This window comes from Hyalella azteca, unplaced genomic scaffold (genome assembly GCF_000764305.2).
Source record: "Hyalella azteca isolate HAZT.00-mixed unplaced genomic scaffold, Hazt_2.0.2 contig9910, whole genome shotgun sequence".
In the NCBI taxonomy this organism is placed as follows: Eukaryota; Metazoa; Arthropoda; class Malacostraca; order Amphipoda; family Hyalellidae; genus Hyalella; species Hyalella azteca.
The window spans coordinates 87,661-100,056 of record NW_025939966.1 but is presented as its reverse complement, the minus strand read 5'-3'; the positions used below and the strand labels follow the sequence as shown (position 1 = coordinate 100,056).

The 12,396-nt window shown below is 38.0% G+C and overlaps 1 protein-coding gene across 1 annotated transcript; it reads right to left on the bottom strand.

The window, feature by feature from the left end:
- Nucleotides 1-427: 427 nt before the first annotated feature.
- On the bottom strand, nt 428-11,992 carry LOC108675612 (cyanophycinase). The gene is made up of 10 exons (XM_018163639.1): nt 11,808-11,992; nt 11,410-11,487; nt 10,563-10,643; nt 10,047-10,140; nt 8,656-8,785; nt 7,995-8,126; nt 5,059-5,167; nt 3,697-3,832; nt 1,410-1,563; nt 428-620 (listed from the first exon to the last, which is right to left on the bottom strand). The coding sequence occupies exons 1-10, from the start codon at nt 11,946-11,948 to the stop codon at nt 449-451; spliced, it is 1,227 nt and encodes a 408-aa protein (XP_018019128.1). The 5' UTR covers nt 11,949-11,992; the 3' UTR covers nt 428-448.
- Between the last annotated feature and the right edge of the window lie 404 nt (nt 11,993-12,396).

Below are 12,396 nucleotides of genomic sequence, written 5' to 3'. Positions count from 1 at the left end.
ATAACGCATTTGGATTTTTTCTTATTACTCGTAAAATAATTTATTGAACTGGCCAGCATGTGATGGGTTAGACCTAGTGAAAAAAGAGGTATTGATTAATCGTAACAAATGAAATTATTTATCAAATTCTATTGTATATGTATTTTATCTATCCCCTAACTGCACCACAATTGCTCTCTATAAACTTCAACGAACAACGACAACTTAAAGAAATAAAATTGAATTTTATAAAGATCTTATACAGATAATAATGATAAAATGTATGAATATTCATATTATTTAGTACTTAAATTCGGGGACTGCTTATGCTGTGGACGAATCGTCGATTTACTCGAGGCAAAGTTATTTTGGGTCTGCTTGGCCGCCCGATCGGGTGGATTGATGAATTATGTTATAATGTTGATGAATTAGGTTATAATAACTCAAGTGAGCTTTAGATAGATTTTATTTATTGCTCTTCAAGAATAGTATAGTCAATGCCGACTTCCATGTTGAGGTAAGACACCACGCGCGTCGAGAGCGTTGGAGAGTCCCCGACAACGGCTGAGCCTCCTTCTTTCTTCATGGTCACGGAAAATGTCGGGCCGGTCTCGTAGGAATAGCTAGTGACCGTGTTCACTCTGCAATTTAGGAATTAAATTTGATTTTTCGTATTGACTAAACTATAATACGTGGTAGCATACGACTATACTATACTATACTATACTATACTATACTATACTATACTATACTATACTATACTATACTATACTATACTATACTATACTATACTATATTAAACTATACGCTACCATATTATACTATTCTATTTTTACAGTATGTTACAGCCTGAGTCCAAAAAATTTGTTTCCGATTGCAATTATTCTACTGACTGCATTTGATGTTCATTCTGCTCTAACTCCTGAGCTAATTGATCAATCATTCAATAAAAAAGGTGAAATATATCATACACTAAAACACAACAACTTCATGCATTAATAGTTGAGCCATTAATTAACACGCAGCTCAAGTGATAAAAAATTGAACATCAATAAAAACACAAAAAAAAAAAATAATTTGCTTATGTTTGATCCTCCAAACCATTGAGTCAATGCTCACTTCAACACGTTTTTAAATTACTTGCATTAATTACAAATGCATGCATCCCATCGTATAGCAGAATTTTAAATTTCTGAATCCATCGTCATATGGAAGCTAGTCATGTCCTAGTTCCCCACCTTATAAAAAAAAAAAAATCAAAATTATTCTGTAGTTGAAAAAACTCAAATCAATCGCTCAGTTAAAATATAAAATTTGTTTTTACTTTGAGTCCCATAGTCGATGCGCTATCAAAAAAAAAAATAAAATTATACTGTGGCTGAAAAAAACCCAGATCAATCGCTCAGTTAAAATATAAAATTTGTTCCTACTTTGAGTCCCATAGTCGGTGCGCCACGTCTCTGAAAACTCCATACTCGCGAATTAGTTTGTTAGGCGACGAGAAGATGTTATTGCTGCTAGTGGCGTCAATGTATTGTTCGTTGCCTGTTATGGACGTCTTCCAGTTTGGGAATACCACGGAATCTGCGGATATGCGGAAACCAATGTAATATTTTAATACAGTTATAATAACACAAACAAACTTCTAGGAATATGAATGATTAAGAAAGAAAGTGGTTACAGTGTGTAATATTCAAATCGTGGGTAATTTATCGGAATCATCCGATAAACAACAAAAAATGAGAAAAAATGAACATTGCACAGTCCACCATTTTTAAAGTGTGTTATTGTGTTATTGTGTTAATGCCATGTAATATTCATAAATGTACACATTGTCCCACTGAGCTCATCAGCCTCCTGCACCCATCAGCCTACCGCTTTATTAACGACACTTATTAGCGTACTGCACCCATTAGCCAAGCGTTATTAGCCTACTGCACAAATTATTGTGTACTTATTACCCTATTGCAGCCATCAGCCTCACCATCGTATAGGTTGAACTCATCAACCTCACTGTATCCCTCCGTGAGGGAAACAGTGATCCCTCACGGAGAGCCTGTATCCTCACGGAGATCCCTCACGGAGATATCCCTCATGGCCACGGCTCGGTTATTGAATGGGGGAATCTCGCACAGTCTCTCCCTCCTTTCGTTGTAACGTGACACTATTCTGGAGGTCTCACTCTCAAAGTTGGGAGCCAGTCTGGTTATCATCTGCCAAGTGTACAGTATGATATACCTTTCTCTTCTTCTCTCCAGTGAGTACAGTTCCAGGTGTTTCAGCCTTTCCCAGTAGTCCAGGTTCAGCTCCCTCATGCAGCTGATCCTGTACTTGAAGGCCGCTGCACTGCCTCTAGTTTCCGCACTGCACTCGCCTTGAGTGGTGACCAAAGTTGGCAGCAATACTCAAGATTGGGGAGCACAAGGGCTCTGGAGAGTGCAATCATTAGTGCTGCTTCTCTTGTTCTAAATGAACGCCATATCCACTCTATCCGTTGTCGGCTGCGGGCGACAATTTCTTCGATATGGGCTTCGAACGTGGCTTTCATTACTCATCAAAACTCCGAGATCTCGAACTAGTTGCTTCTCCTCAATTTCTGTGTCATCTGATGCCAAATAGCGATGTGGCATCTCGATCTCAGTGAGGACTCTGTATCTCATTACTTCGAACTTGGTGCCGTTGAACTGCATAATATTCACTAGGGCCCAATCGTTGATTGACGATAGGTCATCCTGTAACCTCCCGCAGTCTAGGTCATTTGTGAGCTTCATCAGCACTCTTGTATCGTCCGCAAATTACGAGTAGATGCGTGGGTTAGTTCCGAGTCAATAACTGTAATGTGGATGAGAAAGAGGATCGTCCCAAGCACTGAGTCTTGTGGAACTCCGCTTTTCACCTTCGCATCTCTCAATTTCGAGTTTCCAATTGCGACAGCTTGTACTCTATCTGTAAGGAAGTTGTGGATCCACCTCAACAGGCTTCCTCCTACCCCCAACAGCCTCAGCTTTCTAAAGAGCACCCCATGGTCAACTTTGTCAAAAGCTTTAGTAAAGTCTTTGTAAACCACGTCCACGCCAGCTCCCTCCTCCAGCTGGGCCACAATACGGTGATGGTGCTCTAGTAACTGCTACCAACAGGAGCGATTGCGGCGGAAATCATGTTGCCCGTTATTATACAGGTCAGCTTCTTCCATGTACCGGACAAGCCTCCTGACCACTACCTTTTCTAAAACCTTGATCACATGTTAGGTCAAGGTCACAGGCCTGTAATTTTGGGGTCTGTCCCTCGGACCTCTTTTGTGGATTGGCGTTACCAGTCCCACTTTGAGACCCTCAGGGATAATTCCCTCTGTTACCGAGGCTTTCCAGGGCATTGTGAGTGGAGCCTTCAGTGCTCCAACACACTTCTTCAACAGAACAGCCGGAATTCCGTCGGGTCCTGGCGCTGAAAACGTCGCCAGCTCCTTGATACTTATTTCCATGTCTTCCGGTCCAAACTCAATGGTCTCCAACCCTCTACCGTCTGGCAGCTCCTGGAGAACTTCAATGTTGCAGCCATCAGCCTCACAATCGTAAAGGTTGAACACATCAGCCTCACCATCGTATAGGTTGAACACATCAGCCTCACCACCGTACAGGTTGAACACATCAGCCTCACCATCGTACAGGTTGAACACATCAGCCTCACCATCGTAAAGGTTGAACACATCAGCCTCACCATCGTACAAGTTGAACACGTCGCCCTCGGTGAAGTATGAGACTCGCACGCCCGCGGTTCGCGTGTGGGGCGCCGCGGGGTCCTTGACAGCAGCGGCGACGCTCACGACCATCGCTCCTCCCGCCGAGCCCAGGATCTGGGGGAGCGAGGGCCGATATTACACGAGGAATTGTATTTATTTTTTATCAACAGGATTTGCTGTCAATAAACTGGTATTTTCTCCTCAGACTGGTTTTCTTGTCTACAAACAGATATTGTCGTCCGCAACTGGTATCGTTGATTTCAGGCCATAGTTATTGACGCTGTGTTTAAACTAGTGTCATGTTCAAAGAGGTATTTAAACTATTGTTGCTGTTTTTAAACTAGTGCAGATGTCTTCACACTGGTATTGTTGAATGCAAACTAATATTGTTGTGCGTTATTTGTTGTTTTGTGTTATTTTTGTTAAACTAATAACTCTATAGCTGTGTGTTATTTGAACATTTTTTAATATCTACAAGCTGTAATGGTTTTCTTCAAGCCTGTCGTGTAATGAGACGTGAAAAAGAATGGACAAAGGGCATATTGGAAGCGTGCATCTTGCATGATGCATACCGAATTGGTAAAATATAAATTAAATTTAAATTTGACTGTAAACCAGCAGCCAATCCAGGGACAAAGTTTTATGTAATAGTGTAAAAACACTAAAATATTGCCGGGACAAAAATGATTGGACTTTCGTTATTTTACGGAAAATTGGTCTTACAGATAAAAATTGGCTTTACAGATAAAATTATTTTCAACAAATCTTCACTGCCACATAAGCAGTAGTATTCAAGTTTGTATCTGAATTAGTCTGCTCTTTGAAACGGTTAGTTCACAATATTTTTAATAAAGCATTTACGTAGTTAATGTAATAAGTTTTGCAGTTTGCGTCCTCATGTGCTTGGGTTGTATGCACGACTCAAATTATTTATTTGAAAAATCACATTTAATTTTAATTGCGAAAATTCCTGAAGATTTCTTGAATCATAAGTTAGTATACTTGTATCAAATTAAGGATTTTATCTCCCAATGCGGGCATTCATTGCATTTATATCAGTCCGAAAAGATTTCCAAAAATGCAATTTTTCAAAAGCTCACTCTTAATTTAAAAGAAACACATATGTTTGTATTCCAAATGATCCTATTCACTTAAAACTTACTGCAATTATACAATTAAATTCGTTTGAAACGTGAGTAGATAATAATAATTATTTTATGACAGTATACCGAAATATTCCGAATAATTTGAGGCTATTGTGACGATGTAAATGAATAACAATAAGAAATTTATATTAGTATACAGAAATAATAAAAATAATTATAGGCTAGTATAATGACCTCAGCAGTTCCGTCTTCGGCTATCAGCACGCCGGTGTCTTCATCTACGCCGATAGCCACTTGCGTGCTCGGGTCTGAAGTCTTCGTGTCCAGCAGCAACTCAATCAACCTGGAAATTAATCATTTTATCATAATTAATCAGTCATTAAGCATTACATACAATGAACTTTTACATGTATTAATAATGTTCAAAATTTTAGCACGAACTGACATGTTGCTTGGATCTAAAGTCATCGTCTCCAAAAGCAACTCAATCATCACCCATGAAATAGATCATACCTAAATGTACCAACCTTTAGCTTGATTGAATAATGTTTGAAAAGTTGGCAATTTTTTAGGCTTGAAATTTATGAGTTTTAAAACGAAGAGATTTCCATAGAAATTCAACATTTCTTCAAAGAAAAGAGACAAAGATACTCTCCCCATTCATATAAAACTGTTTGTTGTTGTTTGTATGACGTCACGTGATTTTTATTCTAGAGTCACGGAGCATAAAGGAAGGAGTTTTAGGACTGGCCACTTATAATCGTGCCTCCCTCATTGGGTTGTGCTGCTCACGCCTATCAGCGTGATGTTCTTATTACTGATAGTGATATTGAGGTTTTAGCTTCCACTCCTGGGGCTTATGACTTGCATATTTTAGAGTCCTTGTGTATTTTAAAACTGAAGAACAGTGTCCTAGTTTGAATTCAGCTTTTAGCTCTTACCCACTTGAAAGTGTGAATAGATGAGCTTTGACTTTTTTCTCTCTTTTTAGCGCATTTTCTCATTTATGGAAAAAATGCGCTATTGTGCTCGCCGTGTCGGTCTATCCGTCCGTCTGTCTCTCTGTCCGTCCGTCCGTGATTTCACGTTTTCGTCGACGAGAAAATGCGCCCTCTGTCACTCACTGCAGTGAGTGACAGAGACAGACAGAGTGAGTGACTTTTTTGCAAATTTTGGTTTTATCATCTCTATCGTTTTTTGTTATATTTTTTATCTGCTTGCCTGAATTTTCAAACGGACGATGGAGTAGGAATCCGAAACGTTTTCTATGATGATTGGTTGAATTTTGAGAAGTTTTTTTTTTTTTTGCTTTTGAAATGAAATTTCTGTACATAAAAGTCAATCGATTATTTTTCTAATCGTGTCACGCTTCATTCAACATGTCTCTTTTGCTTCAGATCGACAAGCAACCTTGAATTAATTCACTTTACATTCTGTAAATCTTACAAGCTTGGACAGACATAACTAGGAAGCTTCGATCGTGTTTATGCTTCGATCGTTCTCATATTAAGTGAATGATGAAGAATAAACAGCGCAAAATTAGAATTCCATTTAATCTTTATCAAGTAAATGTCAAACTCACTCCAATGCGTAATCGCCATTTAATTATTAAAACAATTTTCTTTCCACACCTAGGAGCACAATGTTGTAAGTGCAGAAAAGATAATTCAGCAAAGTAATTTATTTCAATATGACACAATTTTGTCGTCAGTCAAATGTTTTCGTTGCGTCAAACTAAATGTAATGCTCCTCATCAATTATTAAAATTCTGTGTGGCCAATAAGAGATAAAAGTATTCTGCAACGAAGGCCTTTCGTTATTAGCTTTCACGATATTAAATCTATTCTCAAAGTTTTTTCTATGTGTTCCAGGAATATAGAGGCTGTGTGAGAGTTTTTCCTCAATACTTTTCCTCCATATTATATAGTCGAGTTCTACGCCCTATGTAAAATCTGTTTTTTAACTTCTCTCCATTAATTAGGTTAGTTAATGTTTGGTATAATTAATGGAATTTGTGATTATAAAATGGCAATGATTATTTCAATTACCGTTCATGGGAATTTTTCGGGAGAGGCAAACAATTTGATGTGGTTGTTGTTGCATGTATAAAAATTTCAGAAACACGCCTAACTTTATAATTAATTCCTCAATAGAAATCAAAAGCAAATGAAATACCATGAATTTCAATCCCGATTACCTTGCTTCCCTGCCACGCTTTGAGTAATAAGTATCCACCAAATAACAAGTATTTTGGAGCAAATTAATACCGTTCTTCATCCAACATGTTCCTTTAGCTTCAGAGAAGCAACCTTGAATTCAATCACTTTTTATACTCTAAATCTTACAAGCTTGGACAGACACAACTAGGAAACCATCATCGTCACTGGCGATTATGTTTTAGTTATTCTTCTTTATCTTAATAAGTAAATAATAAAGAATAAACAATGGAAAATTATAATTCCATGTAATCTTTACAAAGGAAATTGCAGGTAACTCACTCAAATGCGTGATCGCCATTAACATTGATATCCCGATTACCTGGCTTCCTTACCGCGCTGGGAGTAATGGGTATCCACCGCAGACCAAGAATTACCAAAGGTATTTTTGAAGCAAATAAAATACCATACACTTCAATTTCGATTACCTTGCTTCCCTGCCACACAGGGAAATAAAGAGTATTTGCCACATACCGAGAATTAACAAAGGTAATTTTGATTCAAATAAAATGCCGTGTATTATAATTCGATTACCTGGCTTCCCTGCTGCGCTGAGAGATACGAGTGTCCACCACATACCAAGAATTACCAAGTTGATTTTGAAGTAATTAAAATACCGTGTATTGTAACTCCGATTACCTGGCTTCTCAGCCTAGCTGGGAGAAATGAATGTCTACAACATGATCAGAATTACCAAGTTGATTTTGAAGCAAATAAAATACCGTGTATTATAATATTGACTACCTGGCTTCCCTGCCGCGCTGGGAGAAGTGAATGTCTACAACATGACCAGAATTACCAAGTTGACTTTGAAGCAAATAAAACACCGTGTATTATAATTCCGATTACCTTGCTTCCCTGCCGCGCTGGGAGAAAAGAGTGTCCACCACATACCAAGAACTTCCAAGTTGATTTTGAAGCAAATAAAATACCAGGTAATTCAATTCCGATTACCTGGCTTCCCTGCCGCGCTGGGAGAAGTGGGTGTCCACCACATAGCCCCTCACCAGCCCCAGGCCGCCGTCCTCGATGTAGCACAGATCGTCGGGGTAGTCAGGGTTGTAGCCTCCCGCATACGCACCGTAACTGAAGTGAAAAATTCGAATTAAATAATAGCGCTTCAACAATCAAAAATTTTTTTATTTCATCCTTCTTATGAGAGATATATATATTTAGAATTTCTATTTGTCTTGAATAAATTAGAGAATGGATGAACAAAATGGATCATAACCATCGATTTTGAATTGTTCATGTCGATTTTGAACATTCATAGCAATTCGTCTCTGGCGGTTGATAACATGTTGCTCTAAAAATAAATAGAAGTTTGTTGAACCTAAATTCGAACGAATTAACTAACAAATTACCACCTTGCAATCGCAATGAGGCCGTACTTTTACAACTCGCTTGAGTAAAAGCATCGGCTTCAGTACACAGAGCGGCTAAAATACACGTAGTTGCATGAGTTTAAGTAGCGGCCAATGGACACTTAGTGGCTTATTCCTCGTTTATGATTGGTGGTTTTGCTAGAAAAACCCTCATAGATTGTCTGACGAAGTTTCGAACTAGAAGCTATTCTTGATCATACAACTCCTGCACTACCAATAAATCCACTCACGCGACTGCATTATAAGATAGTCCCCCATCTATCATGGGTCCGGTGCCCTGACAGGCCGCCCCGGCGCTCGTGCCACCAACGATGCCCCCCGCTGCCAGCACCCCTCGTAGAGCGCTCAGACTCGCAGTGTCTGTAATATTAGGCTTTTGTTAATGTTTAACCCAAATTTGTATGAATTGTATATTTTTCACTACTTCTACAGCAGACAACACTCCTCGTAGAGCGCTCAGACTCGCAGTGTCTAATATCAGGCTTGTATTAATGTTTAACCTATATTTGTATCAATAAAATATATAATATTATTTACATCTATTCTTAATCATATTTTTTTCACTACTTCTCCAGGAGGCAACACTCATTGTACGTAGGACGCTCAGACTTGCGGTATCGGCACTGTTAAATTTTGTTGGCGTGGACCTTAAAATTATTGGAATTTAGTAGAACTTAGGTCACTCCTCACAGAACGTTCAGACACATTATGCCTGTGACATTAGAATTTTTTCGTTGCTGAACTTGGAATTACTTGACTTACAGTGTATATATTCCCTCGGGAATTCCTTATTGGGCACACAGACTATATAGCCGTGTCCTAATATTAAGCTTTCGTAATTGCTAATGAAGATCTTAGAAATATTATAATTTTGAATGCCTCATAGCACTTCAGATAACGTTCAGACTCGCAGTGGCTGCAACATTAAGCTTACGTTTGGCGCAGAAATTAGAATTATTAGACTTTTGTTCGACTTATGGTACCCTTGAGAAAGCGCTTAGACTCACTATGTCTGCTATGTTAAGCTTTTGTTGCTGCGGAACTTGATTTCACTCACTACCTTCTCTAGAAGAAATAATCGCATGAGAGATGCTCAAATTAATAATTAAATAATGCTTCAAATTATTACAGTATTAATGAAATTTGTAAGAAAATTCTTGATTGTCTTCATTATACATATTTTACGCTAGAATCCCTTTAGGCAAATGACGTTGTAAGATCGTTGTTCATGAATTGATTCCTCTGAAACTTTCAATCAACGTTATTTTAACGTTAGATGCCTGATGGAATTTGACTAACCACAAAATGTGAATAAACTACGAAACATGAACAAAATTTGAATACAACAGGTCCAGTCTCACCTGACTCATCTGCGTTGACCCACCCTGCCAATATTCTGGCCTGCAGCCTCACCTGACCCATCAGCGTTGACCCACCCTGCCAATATTCTGGCCTGCTGCCTCACCTGACCCATCAGCGTTGACCCACCCTGCAAATATTCTGGCCTGCTGCCTCGCCTGACCCATCTGCGTTGACCCACCCTGCCAATATTCTGGCCTGCTGCCTCACCTGACCCATCTGCGTTGACCCACCCTGCCAATCTTCTGGCCTGCAGCCTCACCTGACCCATCAGCGTTGACCCACCCTGCCAATATTCTGGCCTGGTCGCCACCTCCCATAAAGAGACCAGTTTGTGAAGCCACCAGGTCTGCAACCTAAGAAATAAATTCTGTATTTAATTTATCGCTGAATTACAAATAAACAAAGTAAAAGAAAAAAGTTACTACGTATAAATCTGACTTCTCGAGTTTTAATCGCATTTACTCGACTTTTAATGGCATTGTTTGCATCGTTTCACTCTATGAAATAAAAAATATATATCCATTAAGACACTTTGTTCAGAAATCAACTATTTTTAGATATGATACTGATCGCAAAACTTACACTTACACTTATACCCAGATAAAATCCCCATTGAAAATCCCCATTTAAATTCCCCATTTTAAATCCCCAGGTTCCATTACCAGTTCGACTGCAATTGAATGCAATTAACACTCAGGCCACGACTTCACGAAAATAATACAGAATTTGGTCTATAAAATAAATTTGAATGAATCTTAAATAAAATAATAATCACCGCAGCGTCGTTAGCATTATGGCTCCTCTCAGTGATGGGAATGTAGTCAACTGAAGCTGCTCCGTATGCCAAGAACATGTCCTGGGCAGAAATAAAAAAGTAAGGGCAAAAAAGTCATTGATATTGTAGAGTTCTTATGAAAATGACAAACATTCCAATTAATAATCGTGAACATGAAGGTGAACTTCAAGTTATTAATTGTCACCAATCTAGCGATGAAAAAATTAATACAGCTGTGGTGAACGCAAAAATTACAACTTGAGTCCAGTGTTAAATTCCTTTCAATGAATAAAATTTAATTTGTTAGAAATTCTTCAAATTTCAGTTAACATTTATGTATTTATGTATATATCATTATGTCCACACACAGAAATTTTTGTTAGACACGGCATGGTGCATTTGCTCAAGACGAAATAAAATTTATATATTTACCCATTAACGATTTTTTTTAAATATACGTAACTTAACGTGATTATATACCCCACTAATTTCCAGTATTCATGTGAAGGAGTACTAGCAGGATAGATTGCTATCGCTTCAGCTATCAATATATTTCGCATCGGAGATGTGAAATGAAGATTATTGAATCCGGAAGGCAGATTATCGAAAGTTTACGCGATAAATCTTTCATCATGATGATTTCCTTAACGATATTGTACGTTTCGGGTATTCATTATTCGCATTTAATATTTGTCCAGTACTAACCTGTACTCACCGATTGTGGGTTAAAGCATATTCAGCCTAATCCCAAGAAAGGGACAATAATCTATTAAGACACTCCTATTAATTCAAGACAAATTACGTAAATTAAACAACAAATGAAATTATTCAACAAAAAATGTAGCACCTGGTAATAAGTGGCCGAGTCTTCAGGAGTTGCTGATGCAGTCGTGATAACACCGACTCTTGCAACGCCTTGTCCACCCTGCAAGAGCACAGGGTGTTAATATAAATATTTATAATATTTATATTATAAATATTTATACAACAAAAAAATTATATACATATCAATCAATATTTTTTGATTCTACTACTTAATAAACTTTTTATAAAATAAAGACATTATTGAAATTACTATTATTCAATGATATTTTTGCTGTGTTTAGCGCATTTTCTCATTTATAGAAAAAAGGCGCTATGTCCTCCGTCCGTCTGTCCGTCCGTGACGGAAGGACGGACGCGAGAAAATGCGCTCACTGTCAATCACTTCAGGGAGTACTGATCTAATTTTTCTAATATTCTCACCGCGAGTTCGATGAACCGACTCCACACGGCCGCATTCTCATCCGTGAGACCTCCGCCCACCAGCATGACATTACCGCCGTATACGGTGCTTATAATTGCCCATAGGTGCAGGCATACAGCGAGCGTGTGTACTAGCTTCATGTTAATAAAATTAAACTATCAAATGTGAAATTAACAATTCTTTTCAGACCTACGGGGTTCAAAGCAGGGACGTTAGTAATATCGCATTAATTTATTGACCTAAAATAATACGATTTACAACCGTTTAACAGAATTATTGAACAATGTTTGCAATATTTAAATAGATGCAAAACTATCCAATCAAACTAAAGTAAATTAAATATTATTATTGTATGAAAGAGCTACTGTCGTATCGATCCACATAATTTATCTCTGAATGATAACTGTTTATCCGATAACCTATTCGTTTCCGTGACATTCACCTATAAAATTATATAATATGGACCCAATTCTAAATTAATAATATTAATTAAGTTATATTTCTTTGCTATTTCAGAAGTTCTACCGTGATTAGTCACTTGCAAATGCTTGTAGAGTGTTTTCTTTTCCCTACCAAACTCAAAAATAT